This window comes from Trichosurus vulpecula, chromosome 3 (assembly GCF_011100635.1).
Source record: "Trichosurus vulpecula isolate mTriVul1 chromosome 3, mTriVul1.pri, whole genome shotgun sequence".
NCBI lineage: Eukaryota > Metazoa > Chordata > Mammalia > Diprotodontia > Phalangeridae > Trichosurus > Trichosurus vulpecula.
Window position 1 is genome coordinate 129590562 of NC_050575.1, and position 24743 is coordinate 129615304.

Consider the following 24743-nt stretch of genomic DNA (forward strand, 5'->3'; position numbering starts at 1 on the left):
TAAAGATCAAACTTGAAACAGGTTTTCTGACCCAAATTTGTTACTTTTTTCACTATACTATGTAATTGTTTTATATTCTTTCTTTCCACATCTGTTTTCCTTAGGAAGGAACATGCTTCATGAAGAATTATTTATTATAAGGATCTTTCTTTGATGGTTTTGACAATTCAGGATGCCTTGTAAAAGCACTGATGTTGTTGGAAGTTTGCGTTTGAGTCATAACTCTTTGGCTTACTAGCTTTGTGGCCTGGGTCAGGTTTCTCTGATTTAAAACTAAGGTTCTTTCCATTATACCATCTGCATCTTTTGAAATCACTCTGAACATCTAGTGTCCTTTTTAAGCTTCTATGAGCACTTGAACAGATAGGCAAAAGGTGTTATTCTTTTTTTGCAGACAAAGCATATCATTCACAAATTTTTATTAAGAATTTATTATTCTTAAAAAATATTTTTGATTTTTGTAGTAGTGGGTGACCTTTTCTATGCCTGACTGGGTTGGTCTTTAGGCAGACGTGTGGTCTGTCTCTGGGCTTGTATGAAACTGTTACAATGTGGTATAGGGGCTGCCTGAGCTTGTCGTCCACTGGTATGACCTTCTAGAATCTAGGAAAGGATAAATTGAGGCAGACTTTACTTTTGACTGTAGTCAGTAGAAAATGCTTTTGTTTTTGTTTTTGTTTTTTTTTTTGAGGGGGAAGGGCAGGGCAATTGGGGTTAAGTGACTTGTTCAGGGTCACACAGCTAGTAAATGTGTTAAGGTGTCTGAGGCCGGATTTGAACTCCTGACCCCAGGGCCGGGGCTCTGCTCACTGCGCCACCTAGCTGCCCCAGAAAGTGCTTTTAAAGAATTAGAGAAGTCTAGAAGCTGAATAGGGCAGCTAGCTGGTACAATGGATAGAATGTTTTAGGCTTGTAGTCAGGAAGATTCATCTTCCTGAGTTCAGATCTGGCCTCAGACACTTACATATTAGGTTGACTCTAGGCAAGTCAGTTAAGCCTCAGTTTCTTCATCTGTAAAATGAACTGGAGAAGGAAATGGCAAACCACTCCAGTGTCTTTGCCAAGAAAAACCCACAGAGAGTCATGAAGAGTTGGACATAATTGAAAAATGACTGAAAAACAAGAAAAGAAGTGGAAGGGTCACCTTGAGAGCAGTAGCAGCTTTTCATCACTGAGTATTCAGTCAGGGCCTTTTAGATGTGGAAGTTGGAGTTCTCTCCAACTCTGTGGTTCTCTCTGAGCCCCAGTTTCACTGTTTCTGAAATGAGGACACGTGCCTACATTGCCTACCCAATAAGGTTGTTATAAGAAAAGGACTTCATCGGGGGGTGGAGCCAAGATGGCAGCTGGAAAACAGGGACTTGCTTAAGCTTTCCCCCATATCCCTCCAAACACCTGTAAAAAATGACTCTGAACAAATTCTAGAGCTGCAGAACCCACAAAATAGCAGAGGGAAGCAGGTCTCCACCCCAGGACAGCCTGGATGGTTGCTGGGGAAGGGTCTATCGCATGGTGCTGGGAGTGGAGCACAGCCCAGTGTGTGTCATGCCAGGTTAGACCAGACCAGGAGTTGGCCGAAGCAGGCTTTAGGGCCATGAATCATTGAGCTGTGGCAGTTACCAGACTTATCAACCCACAAATGTCAAAGACCACAGAGCAGGTTAGTGGGAAAACTGCTAAATCGGGTTAGAGAGTGGTCAGGCCATAGCCCTGGGGGTTGCGGAGGCGTGGCGGTGGCAGGAACCTCCTGGGGCTGCTTCTGGAGTCCCTGGCTGATAGGTGGGAGGAATCAACCCTTGGATCAGAGCGGGAGTTCAGGGAGCACTATGCCCTGCTTGGATCTGGGTTGCAATCCTGGTTGGTGGTTCTATGGGAGGAGGAGGGTTGCTGTGGCAGAACTTGCAGTGACAGTGGAGTAGTAGTAGCTCTGAAAACAGCAGCACAGCTCCTAAAGCTTGGGACAAAGCACTCTCTACAAGCAGTCATACTGTGACAAAAAGCTCAAAGGTCAAGTAGTTGGCTGGGAACATGGCTAGGCAGTGAAAAAGGATGGAGACTCAGACTCAGATGCTAGAATCTTTTTCTGGTGACAAAGAAGATCAAAACAGACAGCCAGAAGTCAACAGAGTCAAAGACCCTACATCAAAAACCTCCAAGAAAAATATGAATTGGTCTCAGGCCATGGAAGAGCTCAAAAAGGATTTGGAAAAGCAAGTAGGAGAAGTAGAGGAAAAATTGGGAAGAGAAATGAGAGTGATGCAAGAAATCCATGAAAAATAAGTCAATGACTTGCTAAAGGAGATCCAAAAAAGTACTGAAGAAAATAATACCTTAAAAAATAGACTAACCCAAATGGCAAACGAGCTCCGAAAAGCCAATGAGGAGAAGAATGCCTTGAAAGGCAGAATTAGCCAAATGGAAAAGGAGGTCCAAAAGACCACTGAAGAAAATACCACCTTAAAAATGATATTGGAGCAAGTGGAAGCTAGTGACTTTATGAGAAATCAAGATATTATAAAACGGAACTAAAGGAATGAAAAAATGGAAGACAGTGTGAAGTATCTCATTGGAAAAACCATTGACCTGGAAAATAGATCCAGGAGAGATAATTTAAAAATTATTGGACTACCTTAAAGCCATGATCAAAAAAAGAGCCTAGACATCATCTTTCACGAAATTATCAAGGAAAACTGCCCTGATATTGTAGGACCAGAGGGTAAAACAGAAATTGAAAGAATCTACCAATCACCTCTTGAAAAAGATCCCAAAAAGAAAACTCCTAGGAATATTGTAGCCAAATTCCAGAGTTCCCAGGTCAAGGAGAAAATACTGCAAGCAGCCAGAAAGAAACAGTTGGACTATTGTGGAAGCACAATCAAGATAACACAAGATCTAGCAGCTTCTACATTCAGAGATCAAAGGCTTGGAATATGATATTCTGGAGGTCAAAGGGGCTAGGATTAAAATCAAGGATCACCTACCCAGCAAAACTGAGTATAATGCTCCAAGGCAAAATATGGATTTTCAATAAAATAGAGGAGTTTCAAGCTTTCTCAATGAAAAGACCAGAGCTGAATAGAAAATTTGACTTTCAAACACAAGAATCAAGAGAAGCATGAAAAGGTAAACAGGGAAGAGAAATCATAAGGGACTTACTAAAGTTGAACTGTTTTGTTCACATTTCTTCATGGAAAGATGATGTGTGTAATTCATGAGACCTTACTTACTTTTATTTTTCGACATTCACCTCCATAAGCTTTTGAGTTTTAAATTTTCTCCTCCTCCCTCTTCTCCCCCCTCCTCAAGATGACTCTATGTATACATTCATATTAAACATTTTCACATTAGTCATATTGTAAAGAAGAATTAGAAACAATGGGAGGAACCACGAGAAAGAAGAAACAAAACAATAACAAAAAAAGAGCAAATAGTACGCTTCCATCTGCATCCAGACTCCACGTTTCTTTCTCTGGCTGCGGATAGTGTTTTCCATCATGAGTCTTTTGGAGTTGTCTTAGATCCTTCCATTGTGCAACTTTTTTTTAATGAAGCCATTGAGAAATATTTGGACAGTGGTTCTCTTTTTTTATATCATATATCTGACAATAGTGAGCAATATTATCCTCAACTAGTCTTTTAACTTTTAAAACTCTTGAAATATTTGGATCTGTTATTTTAATACAATAAAAAATAATTCACTCCTATGATGAAATGCTGCTGCCAACTGTTTTTTTGTGAGCCTTTTTTTTTTTTTATCTCAAGTTCCAGAGCTTCCCTTTGTTCTTCTGCAATCTTTGTGCCTAGGAGCTCAATTGATCATTATTTCACAGTTCTTCTCCATGAGATTGAATCAGATATTCCACATCTCAGTTTCTTATCCACTTCTAGCCCCAATTCTTAGGCTAATTTTATAATCTTGTTACTCACTTTGAATGTTTTAAAAATATCCAAACTTTCTTCCAAACTCTGTTCATATGTGTTTTTGTTATATCTTCCCATGCCTTTCAGAATTCTTTATGTAAAGTTGAATTTATGTAATGTGAATTCACATAAAGCAAGAGCTGTTTGTGCTTATTTATCTGTCTTGACACTGGGTCTTCCTCATCCTGGTAACTAGGAGTGGGAGCCATGGATAGAGTTCTGGGCCTGTAATCAGGAAGACTCCTCTTCCTGAGTTTGAATCTGGCCTAAGACATTTTTTAGCTATGTGACTCTGGACAAGTCACTTAACCCAGTTTGCCTCAGTTCGTCATCTGTAAAATGAAGTGGAGAAAGAAAGAACAAATAACTCCATTATCTTTGTCAAGAAAAACCTAAATAGGATCAGGAAAAGTCAGACTTGACTGAAACAACCGAACAACAGCAACTCTAGATTGCTTAGAATGGAAGTGCAATGGCCTCTTCTGGACCTAATTCTAGTTCTGATTAGCCCAGAGGCTGTAGTTAACTGCTCCATTTTTCTGACCTGGGCCAGAATGTCCCTCTTTAGTCAAGGCTGGTGGCCATTTGCTCCTAGGGTCTCACTTTTTGGTACGAGATTTAGTGAGGACACCCAGTAGACTTGAGCTTTGCTGCAGCAGCTCAGAATCCCTGGAGTCAAGCCTCAGCCTTCCCAGATGTAGAACTTCAGGAATGTGTCATGGATCCCAGCCTTCCTGTTTCTAAGGAAAATTGTTGGGGAAGTTATAAGATAGGGTTTTATTTCCTGCCTTAGAGATCCTAATTGCTGAAAGTGGTCATAAAATAATAAATTTATTAGTACTAAAATACTAATAGTACTAAAATACTTTTAAATTCTTGAAAATTGATTTAGCTAATTAAAAAAAACTTAAAATAGTGGTATCACTATATAGTAGAAAGAGGGCTAAACTTGAAATTAGGAGACTGTGATCTGCTGTATAATAGTAATCATAATATAATTGTGAATTGGAGGACTTGTGTTTGAACGTTGGCTTTGCTACCTGCTATCTATGTGACCACAGGCAAGTCACTTTTCCCCTCAGTTTCCTGGTCTATTATAAGAAGGGATTCTATTATTAGATGATCTCTTCAGCTTAAAACTCAATAATACTAGGAATCTTGGCTCTGGTGCTTATTAGTTGTGTCACTCTTGAACTTTCCTTTACCTCTGTGAGCTTAATTTCTCCATCTTCAGTGTAGATAGGTAGAATTCTTGTGTTATCTGCCTTTCGGGGTTGATTAGAATAAAGCGTAAACCTTAAAGTGCTATAAAAATGTGTCGTTTTGTTGTTATTTGTTAAAAATTCCATCTCCTTTTCACATGTTATAATTTCAATACCAGAATGATTTTATCTCTTAGGTCTTAAACATGCAGCTTTCAGATGGAGGACAAGGAGATGTCCCTGTTGATGAAACCAAACTCCACGGTAAACCTGATAAAACCTTGCGCTTTTCCCTCTGCAGTGATAATCTGGAAGGAATATCTGAAGGTGAAGGGTTACTTTATTCCAAGAATTGTGATTCAAGTAGATTTTGTAGTTTTCTTTAAAGGAGCTTTATTAAGAAGTATGCTTATTCCATCTTTGCCTTTTAGTAAGGGTCCTACATTTGGCCATAGAGATAAATACTTGAAATTTGTTACACAAGAGATTGTTAAAAAGTTGAAATGAGGAAAAAAGAGAACTACGTTTGCTTCATTAAAATCTGAATATTCTTGTTGCCAATCTTTGGCAGTTTTGTGTATTTCCTATTAATGGCCATCAAAATATTTGCCTTTTAGACTGTATAGCTCCTTTAGAGGTACATAAATAATGCATGTCTAACTAGGACAAACAAACCAGCACTTTGTCTCAGTAGCATTTATAGTTTTAAATTTTATTTTATTTTTTCTTCCAAATTTGGTTTTACGTATTTTCTAAACTAGAGCTAAATCATTATAACTCTAGGTGACAAATTGCTCACAGTTGTTTTTGTTAGGCTTGTACTGCCGACCACATTTGGCATATAAGTGATTAAAGAGTGATAGGTTGCACTGCACCATTCACACACCTCATTGATCCAGGAACATAAAACAGAAATATCAATAAAAAAATTGAGTGGTTAATTCTCAAAGTGGGAGTTTTGGTCATTCTGTGAATCAGAAAAAAGACTGCTACCCTGAAGAATTTTGAGATTGCAGATTCAGTATTTCAATTTAATTCTCAGAGCAGTATCTTAACAGTTTTTAATCACTTATCAAAGCATGAAAATTTGCATGTGGCTCAGCAATGTGTCTTGCTTAAAGGCAGTCACTAACAGAAAAAAAAAATTCTATAGGTCCTTCAAATCGTTCTAATTCGGTATCTTCTCTGGACCTGGAAGGAGAATCTGTATCAGAACTTGGAGCAGGGCCTTCTGGGAGTAATGGAGTTGAAGCTCTACAGCTTTTGGAACATGAACAAGGTAATACATAGATAAAAACAACTGCAAATTACAAAAAGCAGCCTTAAGCCTTTGGCAGTCAGGGACCATGTTATATATTTGTTTTCTATTCTCCAAAAGTCATTTTACAATGTAGATACTTGATAATTGCTTATTGAATCAAATTGTAATTGATTGATTTTCACTGTGCCAAATTCTGACTCTGACAAAAGAGACCTTTATTGCTTTGCATATTGCAGTTAATAAATACATGTTGATTTTAGTTAAAAAACTTTCTATATGTTGTAACTATTAAACTTAATGTCCCCTTTGGCTGTCTCCTTCTTTTTCATGGACTCAGTTTCATCAGTAAGTAAAATTTGTAAGCTCACCTTACTGAGAAGAATGGATTTTTCATGAATTAAAAATGTTCAGGGTAAAGGAAAAAAATATTTCTAACTTGTAACTCAGAGAAAGATTTTTTTGAGTTGGCCGTAGACAAACGCATGCCTGTTTTATAATAAAGAGGGGCTTCTTGTTATTTTTGACAGCTACAACACAGGATAACCTTGATGATAAACTACGGAAATTTGAAATTCGTGATATGATGGGGCTAACAGATGATCGGGATATTTCAGAAACAGTGAGTGAGACCTGGAGCACAGATGTCTTAGGCAGTGATTTTGATCCCAACATTGATGAAGATCGATTACAGGAGATTGCAGGTAACTGATAAGGGTGTATGGTAAGCTCTCTACTGATATTTATGTAGCTGTTCCCTCGTTGTTATGCTCTAACAAGTATCACATTTTAGGGTAAAGTGGTATTGTTTTCTTCTGTACAGACCTAATTTTGAAGTGAATCATTTTATTCTACAGCCTTTATTTATTTAAACATAGGCAAGGTTCTCCCTGCGCTTCATTCTGAAAGAGAATAGCTACTTTGCTGAATTACTTTACAGTTTCCTCTTTTTTAAGGAACTGGTATCTGTCCTTAGTCTGTTTTTAGTAAATTCCTCCCCAGGAGTAAACTGTAGATCATTGAGATGTGAATTAACTCTTTCAGAGTGTGGGAATTACTTGTATAAATTCCATTGCAATTTGCAGCATGGAGGATCTCAGAAAAAATTAATTCACCTCTGAAAATGCTGTTCAGCTTGAAAAGGTGATTTCTCTATTCTTACAAAATGATTTGTTTATCTTTGGATCAGTGCCAGTGTATTAATGTATCAGTGCCATGCATTAAAAATGGTAAATTTTTTTTCCCCATATGAGCCAAAGTTAGAACAATTCTTTCATTATACTAAGTTGAAAATCATGGAACTTCTTATAGTTGTATGTTTTAATACAGCTGTGCAGTAATGTTGAGTCTTTATACATGTATTCTTAAATAGTGTAAATAGATTTCTTAATTAGTCTTGCATTACTCTGTTCTAGATGCCAAAGGAGTATTATTCCTGGCATTGGAATATATGAAGCAATAAGCTATATTTGCAGTTGAATGACTGCTGTAGAGGAGGTGTGTATTCTGCTGCAAATACATTTTATCGCTCTGTGTACTCCATCATTCGATAAGGTGCCAGAAGAAAGCTTATTTGGCCAATGTGTTCCTCTGAGGTTGAATCTCTTAGTTTGAACTTTCGGAGTCTCTGCAGTGCTTTTGTTACCTGTGGAGGAGTGTATGTGGAGAGAGATGTTGTAAGCTGGAGCATCATAGCTGAATCAGTAATATTGGTAGCTGGCCACAATGACTTGAATGATGTGTGTTCACTTCAAAGAGAGGAGAGTATGGAAAAATAGGAAACCAGTCCATGGAATTTGAGTGTTGCCATGATTTACAGTAGCAAACCCTTGCTTTTGGTGGTGATTATGGTTCAAAGCATTCTTCTTTTTCTCTTAGTCCCTTGTGCATAGGCTGAAGAATTTTGTAAGGCTTGTGTTGGGTCTTTCTCCTTTTGTCACTGCTCTTTCCATCCAGACCTTTGTTAACCCTTTGCTCCCCACTGGTTGTACAGGTGCGGCAGCAGAGAACATGTTAGGCAGTTTGCTGTGTCTGCCAGGTTCAGGGTCAGTGCTTCTTGACCCCTGCACTGGTTCTACCATATCAGAAACAACCAGCGAAGCTTGGAGTGTAGAGGTATTACCAAGTGACTCAGGTTAGTATCCTGTCCTCATTTCCTTTTTTTTCCTTTGCACAGAAGCAATCAATTTAAGGTACTTCAAAATCCATGGCTTGAGTGTACATTTACTTAACAAACCTTTATTTGTCAGTCAACCACTGTGTGCAACGTACTCTGCTTGGCACTGGGTCGATTACGATATGTTCCCTTTCTTCATGGGAGACTCAGCTTGAGCGCCCCTTCTGTGTGAGGCCTTTTCTTATTTCTCCAGACATTATCGTCCTCTTCTCCCAGCCCCCGTTGTATTTACTTTGTACTAATTTATCTTTGTACAAATTATCTCCTCCCAGTAGAGTCTAAGTTCCTTGAGGGAAGGGATTGTTTTATTTTTGCCTTTGTATCCTCTGCACCTGGCACATAATATCTTGAGCACATTAGACAGCTAATGTGCATTGAATTATTATGAGTTAAGTGTATTGGAGAGGCACAAAACAAAGTGTTATGTGAGATCCCAGGAGAAGGAACATTTTACTAATAGGGAAGATTCTTCATGGAAGAGGTGGCATTCTTATTCAAGTTTTAAAGTGTAATTGGAAACATGAGAGGTAAAGAGGTAAAGTGAAGGCATGCCAAGCATAGAGAAAAGTATAAGCAAATGCACAGAGGTGGGAAAGCAAACATTAATCTAGTTTACCTGGAAGGAACATCGTGTATGTGTGCATGTGTCTCACATATGCACTTGCACAGACCTAAGTGTGGAGTGATATGTGATTAGGCTGGATAGGTCGAGTGCTACCAGATTGTGGAGAGCCTTGAATATGAAGCGAATTAGGAAGAGGGGGTGGACAACTAGGTATATCTTATGGCACTATCGCAAAATATTTTCATTTGTGATGTTTTCTGTCCATTAATATGACAGAGAGAACACTGGACTTGGAGTCAGAAGGCCTTGAAGTTCAAGTCCCAGTTTTGCAATTTATTAGTTGTATGATCTTGGATAAATTCCCTCTCCTCTCTGGATTCTATTTTCTTTAACATAAATATGAGGTTTGGACAACATGATTCCTAAAGGACCCCCCAGCTTTTAATCTGTGATTTTGAACTCTTTGGGAACTTTTGAATAATTATGGGCAAGTTTTTTTCTAAATGATTAAATTCTGGATTTTTAAAAAGCAATTGCTTTTATTAGGATCACTCAAGATGAGGGAATTACTTTTCTATCTCTCAATCTAGCATCGTAGATGTAGCACTGGTTTAGCAGTGCTTTTCAGATGCTGAATAGGAGGGTGTCCTGCAGTCACAGTTAGGTTTGTGCCAATGGAGAGTACCCCCTACATTTTGTAAAAAGTTTGAAATTGAGTAATAGGCCTCCAGAAATTCTTTTTTGTAGGATTACTGTAAATTCACATATAGTACTTTAGTTTACACATCGAGCGACATTTTCCTTTTTATACTTGCAAAATGTCCTGTGTCTTTTATTAGAGGACAGTTATCACAATATTAAATAAAATTGCATTCACCCAAAGTTTGATTCCTTTAATTAAGGGACAATTGACTTATTCTGCAATGCCAATATTTTGGAATGCTTTTCAGAAATTCAGATATATCAGTGTCATTTTTACAAGTAGATTATGCTGCTGATTGACTGGTGACATGCTTGAGTTGTTTTTCTAAAGATATGTTTCAGTGGAGAGAGCCCTGGACTTGGGGTCATAAGACCTGAGTTCAGACCTTGGCTCTAAAGTTTATAAGGTATGTGACTATTGGCAAGTCACTTAACTTCTCTGGGCCTGTTTCCTTATCCGTCTAATGGAGATAAAAGTATTTGCACTGCCTCTCTTATATAGTGATTGTGAAGAATGCACTTTGTAGACATTCAGTACTATTGAAATTTGACTTATTATTGCTTACTAGTGATGATGAGTTTGCTCCCCATTATCCACACATCCTTGTCCAAACTTCCATGTACATGTACCAGTACGTGGTTTTTATATGGCTGGCTGGAATTGGGGACATAGTCTGTTGCCTTGAAACAGAGTTTTCATCTGTGCACTATTAACCAACCTGTAGAAGAATGGAATCTTTAACCTTGGCTTTATTAACACAGTGGTCTAAGCAATTGAAGTAACTGGCCCAGATATAGAAATCTATTTACACTGGTTTTCTTAATCCTCAGGTGGGTTTTTTTGTATGTGGGTTATAGAAATTGAAGCCATGAGGAACTAACTGAAGCACTAATATGAGCACATGCTGTTTTCCATCCAGAGGCCCCAGACCTCAAACAGGAAGAGAGATTACAAGAGCTAGAGAGCTGTTCTGGACTGGGCAGCACATCTGATGATACAGATGTCCGGGAAGTCAGTTCCCGCCCCAGCACTCCAGGCCTCAGTGTTGTCTCAGGTATTTCTATCTTGTTTCATGGAAGAAGTATTTTAAGACTTTTTTTTAAATTTCAATAAGTTTTCTGTTGATGTCAACATGATATTTTAACTTAAGAGTTGCATCAAGAAAATCTCCCTTTTTAAAACTAAAACTGATTTTAAGGGGTCTTACAGGCTGTGGCCTGGTTTCACTTTTTAAATCAATGAGTTTTCCATTTAATTTTGGACCTAGTGTTTGTGCTTTCCTTGTACGTTGGTGGTCATTGAGTGACAGTGTGATAGAGTGAAAGGATCACTAGTCTGGGAGTCTGAAGATTGAAGTTCAGATTCAGGCTCTGCTTCTTGCTGACTGTGAGCTCAGACAGACTGTTTAATCTTTCTATGCCTCAGTTTTTTCATCAGTAAAATAAAGATGATGGTAATTGTACTACTAACTTAATGGGGTTACTGTGAGGAAATTACTTTATATTGTGAATTGTTATCACATGAAATAATTCAGGTACATGCGAGGCACAGTGTGGATGATAATGTAAAATGCTTTGTAATGGTTAAAAAAGACACAAATGTCAGCTCTTACATTATTATTATTATTATTATTTTCACTATTATAGTATTATTCTAAATACCCAGTGGCTTGCTATTATTATATTGTGCCTTTACAGGTTAATTCTCTTTATGTTGTATAAATCACTTTCACTATGCTTAAGCCTAAATATAAAAGCTTTACTACTAGTCAGTTTTTCTAGCCAGCACATGAAGAATGTGTTAATATTTAAAGGCTTTTCTAATAATTTTCTTGTGTTTTGTGTGTGTATTTTTCTTCTGTAAGGCATCAGTGCAACCTCTGAGGATATTCCTAATAAGATTGAGGACCTTAGATCTGAATGTAGTTCTGACTTTGGTGGCAAAGACTCAGTCACCAGTCCAGATATGGATGAAGTAGTCCATGGTAAGAAAGGCACATGTATGTGAGGTGTGCAAATACATTACTTCTTATCCCAAGTGCCATAAATATGTAATTTAATTTTATTCTCACCATCATTTCATGACTTTGTTACCTAGAAGTACTTGATTCTGTGAAAGAGATAGAATTTCTTTGGTGTGCCTTTTTGTCTCTGCCAACACAACAGCTTCTCTCTGCTTTCTAATTCTGTTTGATTTTTATTTGTATTTTCCCACAAATACACCATAGAGGATCTACCCAGTTTTCTGTAGGCATTTTCTCTTGTCTTTTTTAATTCAGTGATGTCAGCTTTTTTTCAATAGGAACCTAATTGATTTGGAAACCATTTATCTGTAGACCTCAAGAATTTTACATTTATGACAGTGGTTACATGTGATGTCTATTAATAGTACATTGATATGTACATTTTATAACAAAGAAGTTGCCCTCAAAATGTTTTAGTCAGTTTTGTCCATACAAAAATTCAGTTATAAGCTTTGTACTAGCCAATGATAAATTTTTGAATATGTCAGTGGGAATACCATTTAAAAATTTTTCAACTAATAAAGTTTTTTTCTTCCTACTTCCCCATAAAAAAAAAGAAAAAACCCTTTTTAACAAATTTAATGTTAATTAAATGTTTAGTCAGGCAAAACAGATTCTTGCATTGGCCATGTTAAAAATGTGTGTTTATATGTAAACATATGTACTTATATATCTCTCTGTATAATATATGTGTCTCTTTGTGTCTGTCTCTATGTATATATGCATATATGTATAAGTCCATTCTCTCTCACAGGGGATGTATATACTATGTCCTCTGGAATCATGGTTATTGTGTTGAACGAGATTTTTTTTTGTCTTATAAAATTGTTTGTCTTACACTTTTCTTGTTAGCGTATAAATTGTTCTGGTTCTGCTCATTTCACTCTGTATCAGTTTATTTTACGAGTCTTGTCAGGTTTCTCTGAAACAGTCCCTTTCATCTTATGGCTCAGCAACGTCATAGTTGTATCCCATGACTTATTCAACCATTTCCCTATTGATGGGCACTCCAGTTCTTTGCTATCACAAAAAGAGCTTTAAAAAAGTTTTGTTCATATTTCTCTTCCTTTTTTTTAATTGGAGTACATGCCTTGTAGCCAAATTATTTTATTTTTTCTTTTTTAAGACTTTGTTTTTTCTTTCACTAGGCTAGAGGCAGAGTAGCCACTCAAGGTGGTATTTTATAGGCCCAGGCCCTTTGTTGTTCTGCATGGGAGCTTTGACCTGTTTTGTTTTCCAGCCTGGGCCAGTTTACCCTAACTTAGGCAGCCTGGTTCCCTTGCCCTTCCCTCTAAATTTAAATCTAAATCTCCTCCTATTGGTGTTGAATGTAATATGGATGCCCAAGTGGCTTAGCCCACTGAAGCTCAGAACTCCAAAACTCAAGTGATCCACCAGCTCCAGCCTCTGTAGAAGCCGGGATCATAGGGGTGCAACATCCTGCTTGGCAGCTGGACTGTTTTCAAGAGCTATGCGCTTTCAGTTCTGACTTTTAAATTTACATTGTAGATAGTGGCTTTTTGCAGTTTCATAAAGAATATAAATTCCTAGAACCAGGTAGATTCAAACATTACCCACAGTTTAGCCACATAGCTTACTAGTTTATGTATGCTTTCACATTATGTTTAAAGAGTTTGGCTGAAAAGTCTCAGGGGCCCCATGATAGACACTCCAGTTTTAGGGTTTTGGAGGTGCCATTGTAGTACTTGGGCTGTCCATCTGTTTGTTGTCTCTGATTCTTGTAAGAGGACCACTTCATTTCCTTTTCCATTTATATATCTCAATAATATCATTTATGCCATTTTCTCAGCATTAAAAATGAAAAAGTGTTTTACTCTTCCATTTACATTTTAAAACAAAACATCAGTAATTTATGAAAATATTTACATGTAGAAAGGTAATACCAGATTTAGAATAAAAATATTTGAATTATAGCAACTGATTTATTTGATATGTTCAGAGATTTCCTCTTTTTACCTCCAACATTTCCTTTTCACATTATTCATGCTTGTATGTGGCCAAGTCATTAACTTTTCCTCTATGATGTGTATTCTATTTCTAGCCATCACATTTTGTTTTATGGTATGACATGTTCATCTTTGCTATTTTTTCCTTTAATCTGCCTATTCTGATGTCAGACTAGCTATATAACTTAACTGCACACTACCTGGCCTATCTTCCTCTAGTTTTTGAAGACCGTTGATAACATTAATATGTTAATAGGTGGCCTTAAAACTATGTTACTGTGTGAGGTTCTTAGGACCTTTCCACTATTCTCTTCTTGTTTTTGTGGAAGTAGGCAGAGGGGCAGGAATACACAGGAGTGGGTATATTTCTTTATTTTTTATTTTTTTTCAATTGGAGTAGGTAAAATAATTTATTACCCAGGAACCCATAAGATGAACTCCTCTAGTTTTAACTGGAAGCTGGCCCTCAGACAATATCTTAGATAGCTTGGTAGAATTTGCCTGCAAAGTAAATTGTCAAAGCACAGATGTATTTGAATTTTCCTCTAGGACTGTGCTGGTGAGAGTATGTCTTAGTATGGATTGTTTATGAATTTTATTGGATCTTTGAAATGTACTCAGAAAGTAAATAAACACTTGTCTGAGCAAGTGGGGGAACTGAAAGTGCTAAAATAGGTTCACTTTTTTATTAATTAGTTATTTTTTTTAGTTTACAACACTTAGTTCCACAAGTTTTTGAGTTCCAAATTTTCTCCCCCTTCCTCTCCTCCCCCCGCCCAAATCAGCATGTAATCTGAGATAGGTTCTGCATATACCTTCACGTTAAACTTCTTTTCCCAATAATCCAATTGTAAAGAAGAATTATAGCCAATGAAATGAACCACGAGAAAGATGTAACAAAACCAAAAAAAAAAAAAAAGAGAGAGTACAAATAGTTTGCTTCCATCTGCATTCAGACTCCATAATTCTTTCTCTGGATGTGGACAGCATTTTCCATCATGGGTCTTTTGGAGTTATCTTAGAACCTTGCATTGTTGAGAAGAGCCAAGTCTATCGAAGTCAGTCATCACAGAAGCAATGTGTCTGTGGTTATGTACAATGTTCTCCTGGTTCTGCTCCCTTTATATGTTTACTTTTGACTTAATTTCATATGTGTTTCAGGAGCCCACCAGCTGACTTCTCCTCCCTCTCAGTCAGAGTCTTTGCTTGCAATGTTTGACCCATTGGCTTCACATGAAGGTAAGTCATTGAAATTCTTTCTTCAGCTCTTTAGAGCTCATTGTTCATTGGTGTCTAGCAACAGCTGATAAAGAAATTAAATACTTGGTTTCTAATTTTCTGATGCTGAGCTTTTCAGAACTGGTCCTCAGACGATAGACACATAGTACAATATTAGGCCTGCATTTGAAACCTTTCCTACTAAGTACGGCAATAATAACAGTGTAGATGATAATTGTCAAAATGCCTATGTGATTCTGTATCACAAAGGATACAAGACTCTCCACATAGAATGTAGAAGAAGTAGACCACTTATTCAGACACCAGAGAACCATATCCCACAAGCCTTTTATCCAATCTATCAGAGCAGTAAAATATTCAGTGCACCATACCATAGCACGGAGCCTCTCCATCCTAAAACCTCTCCAACTCCCTGTTCGAGTCTTCCCAAAAACAAACTCACAGTACAGCTAAGTCACAGTCTGTTTAGCTCTGTCACAATAGCCCTTAGCAGCCATAACTTCACTCTCTCTGTCTCTGTCTCTCTCTCTCTGTCTCTGTCTCTCTCTCATCTAAATTGCTACTACAGTAGGTCCTGTGAGAGCTTGTGCTTTGATGGAAGAACCCGGGGTACTTTATTCCTTACTGTGAAGCATTCAAGGAAAACTTTAATACAGGATTGAAATGATTATAAAGAAGGAAATAAATATGGATCCTTGCTATCTTTTGTCTTTATCTCATTTACATTTCCTATTGTATCCCTACCAATCATCCTCCTAGACCTTAGAGAGTCATCTCCTATAACAAAGGGAAAGAAAGAGAAGGAAAAAACAATTTGTAAATCTAACTAGCTTATTGAAAAAAATCATAAAATGATATGTAGTTTTCCCCCTCTTTAGTCTATCACTTCTACAGAGAATTGGAAAGAGCTGCCTTGTCATGTATCTTCTTTGGGGCCAAATTTGATTATTATAGTTTTACTGGGTTCCTTGACTTTTCCATGTTTTTTATAACCAAAGAGAAAAATTTATCATGTAATTGAGAGCCTTTGTTATATTACTTGTATCTCAGTTGGGAAATTTTTCTTTATCTAAGGGGCTTCTGCTGTTGTGAGACCAAAAGTTCACTATGCTAGACCATCACACCCACCACCAGATCCTCCAATCCTGGAAGGAGCAGTAGGAGGGAATGAAGCCAGGCTACCAGGATTTGGCTCTCATGTGTTGATTCCAACGGATGCAGAAGCATTCAAACAGAGGCATTCCTATCCTGAGCGATTAGTCCGCAGCAGGAGTTCTGATATTGTATCTTCAGCCCGGAGACCCATGAGTGATCCCAGTTGGAATCGGCGTCCTGGGAACGAAGACAGAGAAATGCTTCCTTCAGCTCCCATTGGATCTCCTTTAGTGGCTGCACCTCCATCATCATCCTCATCTCCTAGTAAAGATTCCTTGAGAGGAGAGGTGAGGAGCCCCAGATATAGTAGAGCAATATTTTGGTAACTGTTGGTTTGAATGACCTCAGTAAGTACTGTTGACCTCTCAAACTAACATGGAGTCTGTTGACCAAGGAAGGATGTATTTGTGATTTAGTGTAACTTAATGACCTAGGACAGTGGTTCTCAAGCTTTTTGGTCTAATGAGCCCTTGAGACTTAAAAATTATTAAGGACCCCAAAGAGTGGGGTAGTAGAGGCTATAACCCACTGCATATGTGGGTGATATCTATTGATATTTACTATATTTGAAATTAAAACGGATAAAATTTTAAAATACTTAGTCATTTAAATAATAAACCCATTACATGTTAACAAATAACTTTTTTGTGAAAAATAACTATTTTATGAAATAAAAAATAGAAGAGTAGCATTGTTCTACATATTTTTGCAAATCCCTTTAATATCTGGCAACCAGAAGGCAACCAGATTTTTATATCTGCTTCTTCATTCAGTTTATTGTGATATTTTGTTTTGGAGTATATAAAGAAAATCAGACTTCACTTAATCGTTGGACAAGTGGAGAGTATTTTAGTAGGCCAATAACATCTTAGCATTATTATGAAAATAATTTTGAATGTGGAGACACCCAGGGGTTGGTGGATCACACTTTGAAAACCATTGATCTAGTGAAACTTTTCCTTGTTATGCTAAATACCCTGACACCCACAATCCCTAGGCAGTTTGTTTTTTTGAAGTGGAAGTAATTCCACAATTAAGTTCAGTAAAATTTGTGAAATAATACACTAAGTGCTAACATATAGAGATGAAATAAAACACTGTTCTGCTCCTCAAGAAGCTCAAAATCTAGTAGGGAATATAAGATGTCCACAAATAAGTCTATGGCTTTTTCAAAAGAGTCATGATTTTGTTAGCGTGAGCTCTCCTGCTGCTCCTCTCCTCCACTTCAATTCATATCCCGTGTGAGGTTCTATGGATAGAACCCTTATACAACTTGTTTAGCTTTGATTCTTTACAAAATCTGATCCTCAGACCATGGACACAAAATTCAGCTCTTATTAATGATAGTACTTTAAATTTGTTTTTTAAACTTTTTTAAAAAAGGGATTTTAAGCTTTTCTCAAAACACTTTCCCATGTCTTAACTTGATTTAATTCCCACAATATTTCTATCAAGTATACAGAAGAATTAATTTTAGCTAACTTTTCAGATAAGCAATCTGAGGTTTAAATGGAGGCAAAGTAGCTCTCCCAAGATTATGCTATGAGTTAATGACAGAGAGGGGACCAGAACCCACATCTCTTTACTCCTATTCTGGGGCTTTCCCCATCATATTCGCTTCTGTTTCCTTTGCCTGCGGAATCCCAAAATATAAAACTTCATGCCCTTGTAGTCAATGCAATTTTGTATGTAAGATGGAGTCTGCAATGATATTTTAGTGAACCATTATCCCAGCAATTTTTTCAGTATTTCATAGATGTTTTGAAAACATTTTATACCTTATCTAGACTGAAAATAAAATGCTAAAATCTTTCTGCAGACTGAAGAACGAAAAGATAGTGATGATGAGAAGTCAGACAGAAACAAACCTTGGTGGAGAAAACGTTTTGTTTCAGCTATGCCTAAAGGTAATTTCACAAAATTATTAGAATGCTATGGTTTAGGATCAGAGAAATAGGGTCCATTGTTTTCAGTAAGTCAGTATTCTAGGTCTTGTGGGAATTTGATTATGACTTGACTTCTACAGTGTTTTAAGTGGCTCATCTTAGATGGATGCTGAAACAAAGCTTTAAGATGTTAAGGTTACTGCTCTGCGACCCATGATGTGTTGATTTCTCATAAACCCGGGAGAATATGTAGACTTGGGAGGTGTAAATATGAAATATTGCTGAAGTTCACTTGAAGATTCTTTGGACAGGAATATCACTTGCCAAAACTGAATAAAAAATTTTTTATCCCATTTTGGGGTTGATCTTTAGAATCTGCAACATTAATTTGGACACCTGGAGTAAATTTAAACTTCATCTCAATAAGTTGAGTTTTATCCCTTACATCTTAGTGTGCTGGTACTGAAATTCAGTTGTATGAGACCATGTGCTTTTCCTGCGAACAGCTTGGCATTGTAAAGATATTAATATTTAAGTTTGCACATGTGTTTATACCTGAAAAGGAGAAGCACCAGGAGTAGAAACAGGTGCCACTTTCACAGGCCTCCCCTTGGTAACCTGGGACTCCGGAGCTATGGATGACCCCTTTCATTCATAATTAGGGCCTCTTGCTGAGGAGAGAATGGTGTTCCGAGCTTTGAATGTGGTGTTTTTTGTTTTTTTTGTTCTTTTGTTTTTTTTTTTTTTTGGCAGATTTCAGAGTGCAGTGGATTCAACTTAATCTCTGATTACCTCTTAATTGATCCTTTCTTATAAAAGAGAATCTTCAAATAGACTCTGAGAACTCAAGTTCAGTTGTTTTCAAGAATATTTGTCTGTGGAAAGGATTTACACAGAGAATTTCTTAGGTTTTCAGCTTTTAAAGCCTCCTTTCATTTAGAACTGTTGGCACACCAGTATCTCCAAAAATGACTGACTACTGTCTTCCGAGTACAGTGCAGTATGTTGTATGTCACACTACTGACTTTATTTAATTTCCAGCTCCTATACCATTTAGAAAGAAAGAAAAACAAGAAAAAGACAAAGATGATCTGGGGCCTGACAGATTCTCAGCACTTACAGGTTTGTAGATCCATGGACTTCCTGGCTCCTTCATTCCCAGAGCACATATTCCATAACACTTTTTCTTGGGTGCCATAAACGTTACCTCTGTAGAAAAGTATGTTTGTGTGTGTGTGTGTGTGTGTTTTTATGTGTGTGAAATGATGGGGAATATTTCCTTCATAGCTCCGTAGCTTCTAATAGAAGATTGTAGTGGATTATTAGTATGCTCTTGCTGCAGACCACCACCACCATCATCATCGTCATCGTCATCAATTTCAATTTATTATGAAATTTCTAAAACTGAACCTGTAGGCGCATTTACACAAATTGTTCTCTCTCAAAAAAGACACGTTCCTCTTGGGAAAACCCTTAGCAGATCTCAAGAATAAGGTCCACACCACGTCTTTAGCCCATATATTTGACTGATTACCCTAGATTTTAGAACCCTAAATTTGTTTTATCAATAGCTTGCCCTTTAAGTTATTCATACGTAGTGTAACATTGCTATGTTGAACTGGAATTTTTATAATGGAATTTCAGCCTAAGTAGCAGATAACAAACTAGTAAAATGTGCTTATGTTTCACCTAATTTGTACTGTTTATGTAAGTTTAGTATTTTTACCTTATTGAGAATTTAGTATTTTCCTTTCTTTAGCAATACTTGATAAGTGATTAGACCAACCATGAGTGATTCCATTTATAGGTGTATCCCACATAATGTCGCCCTGGCCAATGTTATCTAGCAATGATGTCATTAATACACTGGATGCAAACCCCACCATATTATCAAGACACCTCCTTGTCAGTTCATGTGGCCAACCACCTGTGAAGTTGATTGTTCCTATGGAACTAACCTTTACTCTTAAACTTCACTCCCAACCCCCACCTCAGTGATTTTCCCCATTGTGTTTTCTAAGAACTCTTTAGTGATGTTATTAGGCAGGTGGTGCCTATATAATTAACTAGCCTGGAATTTGAAAGTTTTTAACTTATTCCAGTGGCTATAGCGAATTAGGGTAAGTTTGCATCTATTCCCCATTCTGGATTTTTTTTTTTATTGCACTGAGTTAGAATAATGATTTTTTAAAATTAAAAATGAATAATTTAAATTGGAAAAAAAAATCTACCCTCGGTACAAGTAGAATCCTATTTTAATGATTGCCATTTTAATGACTATTTAGATGTCTTATTAGGTAGGTCATAACAGTAGTTGTTTTGTTGATCAGGATCTGGTAAATTCTCTTAAATGAGAAATCCTGTAAAACCTGTTTTCCCAAGTCTTGGTCCTGTTCAACAATCTATTTAATATTGTCCTTGTCATAAAGTATATGCACAGTACTTATATTTAAATACCTGTGTAATATAATTACACTGAGGTGGGGGTTGGGAGTGAAGTTTAAGAGTAAAGGTTAGTTCCATAGGAACAAAAGGTTAAGTGATTTTGAAAAATTGTGTTGATGGCCTTTCTAAATTTGTATTTAATTTTATTAATTTCAGGTTTAAATTGGGCAGGAAGGATAAAGAATATTCTCTGGCTCTTGGTGCCTAGGCTAGTAGGAAAATGAAGTGCTGCTGTGAGTAGCTTTGTGATACTCACAGAGTAGTACCAGGAAGCGTAGAGTAATGGAAGTAGTATTTAGAATTGGACTCGAGTCCTGTATTTGCCACTTAGTAGCTCTATGACTTTTGACAAGCCATTTTCTCCTCTGGGTCTTAATATTCACATCTATAAAATAAAGCAGGTTTTAATAGATGATTTCTAAGGTCCTTTTTAGCTCTAACCTACTGTGATTTGCAAAAGCATACTAGAAGAGGAGAGGGAGGGAAGGAATAAGCATTTATATAGCATCTTCTATGTGCCAGGCATTTTACTAAGCACTTTTTTTTCTTAGCAATTATTGTCTCATTTGATCTTTGTAACAACCCTGGGAGGTGGGTGCTATTATTATTCTTCCCACTTTACAGTTGAGGAAACTGAGGCAAACAGGTGAAATGGCTTGCCCAGGGGTCACATAGCTAGTAAATATTTGAGACCTAATTTGAACTCAGGTCTTCCAGGCTCTAGGCTGAGTACTCTATCCATTCCACCACCAGCTGCCTCAGTGAACCCCAGATGTAGATGACTCTTGTCCAGGGTTACACAGCTAGTAAGAGGCAGATTGGGGGTTTGAACACAGTTTTCTTCTGATTCCAAATCCCTTTTTTTTTTCCACACTGGCTGACCTGTGCTTCATTTTTATAATCTTCATCAGCATGTGAACCAAAAGCCAAGAAATATTCTTTTTTCAGAAGCAAAATATTTTATCATCAAAGAATCATCAACACATTTTGGAAAATGTCCAATTTTATTACGAATTTATCCGACTGCACTATTTCAAAAGGTTTGTGATTTTATGAGTATAGGTGCTTCCTCTACCCCAGCATATTGTGGCCCCTCTTTGCTTTAATAGACAATCTTTATGAATTACCCTGGCCAAAAATATTTCATCACCTGGTGACCAATCCTGAGCTTCGTTGCTTTAGGTTAGGCTAGTCCTCTAATAACAAACTAGTTTATAACAAAATAATTTGCCCCTGGGCTTGTCCTCAAAGCCTTTCCAGTTTTCTTGCTGGCTTTGCTTTTCTCTGACGGACAAAAAGTTTGTCACGTGGCCTTTGCAACTCGATGGTAGGACCTGAAAGAGATTATCATCCTCTACCATAGGCTTCTAGAACCTAAGAAGCTCTAAATAAAAATAGGGCTTACATTTCCATGTGAGGAGCTTCTTAACCACGAGAACTATCCAGAAATGAAATGAAATGGAATGCTTCAGTAGGTAGTGATTTTGTCATCCCTTGAGGACTTCATGGGGAAGTTAGAGGGCCATTTGTCAAGGTTGCTTTGGAGGGGATTCATGTTTAGGTGCAGGATTCAGTGCTTCTTAAACTGTGAGTTTCTACCCCTGTGGGTATAAGAAGTGCTGAAAGGGTTGTGAGTGAAAAAAGTTTGAGTAACCCTGAACTAGATGACCTTTGATGTATGAGTTGTAAATCCCTTCCAACTCAGATTCTATGAAATAGACAGAACTTTATCTTTCCCCTCCCTCATTTAGTTGTTTTCCAGATATGGTACCAATAGATGTGTTTACTTTATTAAAATTTAAAAATTTCCAACTCTGTAGCCTTGTTGTAGTTTTTTTTTTTGTTCTGAGTTTAATGTTCTTCACTCAACTCCCAGTGTTTTACTAAGTAGCCACCCTGAGTTCTCAAAAACTATGCTAGCAGAGCATAAGTTTTACCAAGTTGGAAAGCCTTCAAGTGTAGGACCAGTGTCATTGGAGGACAGTCCTAGCTAGGTATGGACAGACTTGTTTAAAGTTTGGCTTCCCATTGATTTTTTTTATTTGTTTAAAGTTTGGTTTCCTGGAGAATTTTTTGTTTTGGCTATAGCAATGTATTAAGCCATTTACTAAGTCATAGAAGGGTTGCAGTCTACACTGGTGGAAAGCACCCAGACAACTAAAATTGCAGATCCTTTAAATATTTAATGTAATATATTGATTCTGATGTCCCTTTGAATTTGTTAAAACGGGATCCTACTTGTAAATTGATCTTCAGAGTTAACTGCAATTCCCAGATTTCCCAGGATGCTGTATTTATGACCATTGAAGGTATATTGTGTCCCAGGGACTTGCAGTACTTATCTCTTAATTATCAATTAATGAGTGCCTCCTCCCTTCATTTCGGCTGTGAGCCCATTTTAGAATGGCTTATTTTGCTGGATAAGTGACTATCCTTTAGTAAGTAGAACTATTATTTGATGATAAGATTCGTCCCAGGTGCACTTACAGCATTCCTTGAACATCTGCCACTGATATTAGAGTGCCTCAAGTAGCATTAAATGTACAGTTATGTTGTACCCCAACAGCCACATGGTCTCAGTTTGTTGCAGTGTGAGGCAGCCTTGTTCAGAAGTGGTGTGGAAGAGTAATTTATTGATAAAGGATGGGGGAAGTATTTTCTTTTCCTTAAGAAGAATTTAATTCCGAGGTCTGAACAGTTTACCTTTTTCCCCCCTCAGCCTGGAGATGTCTCTGAGTAAATGGAATCTACATATAGAATGGCATTTGTTGAAAGTCTTGTTCACTATGCACCTGCCAATCCAGTTGATTTGGGTGTGACTACTTAGGAACGCATCTCACCCTCTAGTCTTCACTGAACTTTCATTGTGTAGAATGCTGGCGATGATGAGATGTGGAGCTGCTCATCCCAATTTTCTGCTCGAGCAAGGCTCTGATTATTAGAAATGGGGATGAGTAGGCAGCTGCATGGTGCCTCTTAACATTGAGATATGTGCTCTTTTTAAGATTTGCCTCCTAATTCGCCCTTGGGATTTTCTTGTTACTGGTGTCGTACTAACTTCAAAGGCAGCGCGTATGGAAGCGAACCAATTCTTGTGCATGTTCTCCTTGGTTCCTCAGATGATCCTGCCCCCAGACTCAGCGCACAGGCCCAGGTTGCTGAGGATATCTTGGACAAATATAGAAATGCTATTAAACGAACTAGTCCTGGTGAAGGAGCTGTGGGGAACTACGAAGGTGCAGGTAAGAACTAGCCCTGGGCTAGTCATCCGCATTTAGGTTTCATTCTTCTAGTAGTCTTTTCTCAGTCATGGAAGATTAGAGCAAAAAAAAAGAACTTTAGAAGTTATAAAATGGGTGCTGATCTTAGAGATGGAGGTTCAAGTTGTGGCTTTACCACGAACCTCCTCTGATTGTAGACAAGTCATTTAACTTATCACAGTGTCTTCATTATCCCACACTTCCTTAAGGGAAAATGAAGGGATTAGACTAGATGATCTCTGAGGTCTTTCCAGCTTGAACAGTGTCATCTCTGTTTTATTATTCTTTGTTCTATAAGATCCCTTTCAACTCTAAGATTAATGAAAATTTTAGACTGACTTTTATATTGATGTTGTGGTATAGGAAATGTTAGTGTCTGGGTGTTGTAGAGCAGTGGTTCCCAGCCTATAGCCTGTAGACCTTTGAGGAGCTGTGAAGGTATTGCAGGAATCCATATGCACATCAGCATTGTCAATTTATTTTTATTTAGCTCTAACAAAATAGTGTTATAAAGTATAATAAACAGATTCTCTGGAGACTGAATGTTTTGAATATGTAATCACAATCAATGTGTGTAGATGCTTTTATGAATTATAAAATATAAATGATTTAAGTGTTATTGCATCCACAGTAGTTTATTATCACAATGTATTTTCTCAATAAATGGTGTACTAATAAATAGCATAACTATTTTAATGTAGTGCCATGAAATTTTTAAAACGATAGTCATCATGAAATTAGGGAACCACTGTTCAAGAGAAGAGAAGAAAGTGGGAAATTATGTCTTTATTTTTAAAAATAGGAATTAACTGTTAGTTTTTAATTGCAAATTGAATTGATAGTACCTCCTTAGAATGACTTCAGTGTTGGTTCTTGTGAAAGTATGCAATTGATTTTTAAAATCTTTTTAGAGATGATCTTAAGATATCATAGAATCATAGCT

At 37.2% G+C, this 24743-nt stretch overlaps 1 protein-coding gene across 5 annotated transcripts in view; it reads left to right on the top strand.

Moving 5' to 3' along the window:
* GAPVD1 (GTPase activating protein and VPS9 domains 1) overlaps positions 1-24743 on the top strand; it is a 92130-nt gene that overhangs the window by 49306 nt on the left and 18081 nt on the right. For 2 of the 5 annotated variants that reach the window (XM_036748280.1, XM_036748279.1), the window contains 11 exons: positions 5321-5450; positions 6277-6402; positions 6912-7085; positions 8375-8515; positions 10745-10879; positions 11690-11809; positions 14977-15054; positions 16129-16496; positions 18029-18116; positions 19137-19217; positions 23660-23782. In XM_036748280.1, the coding sequence (XP_036604175.1) occupies positions 5321-5450; positions 6277-6402; positions 6912-7085; positions 8375-8515; positions 10745-10879; positions 11690-11809; positions 14977-15054; positions 16129-16496; positions 18029-18116; positions 19137-19217; positions 23660-23782 (1564 nt within the window). The remainder of the gene's footprint in view (positions 1-5320; positions 5451-6276; positions 6403-6911; positions 7086-8374; positions 8516-10744; positions 10880-11689; positions 11810-14976; positions 15055-16128; positions 16497-18028; positions 18117-19136; positions 19218-23659; positions 23783-24743) is intronic. The other 3 variants (XM_036748281.1, XM_036748282.1, XM_036748283.1) reach the window with 3 other exon arrangements.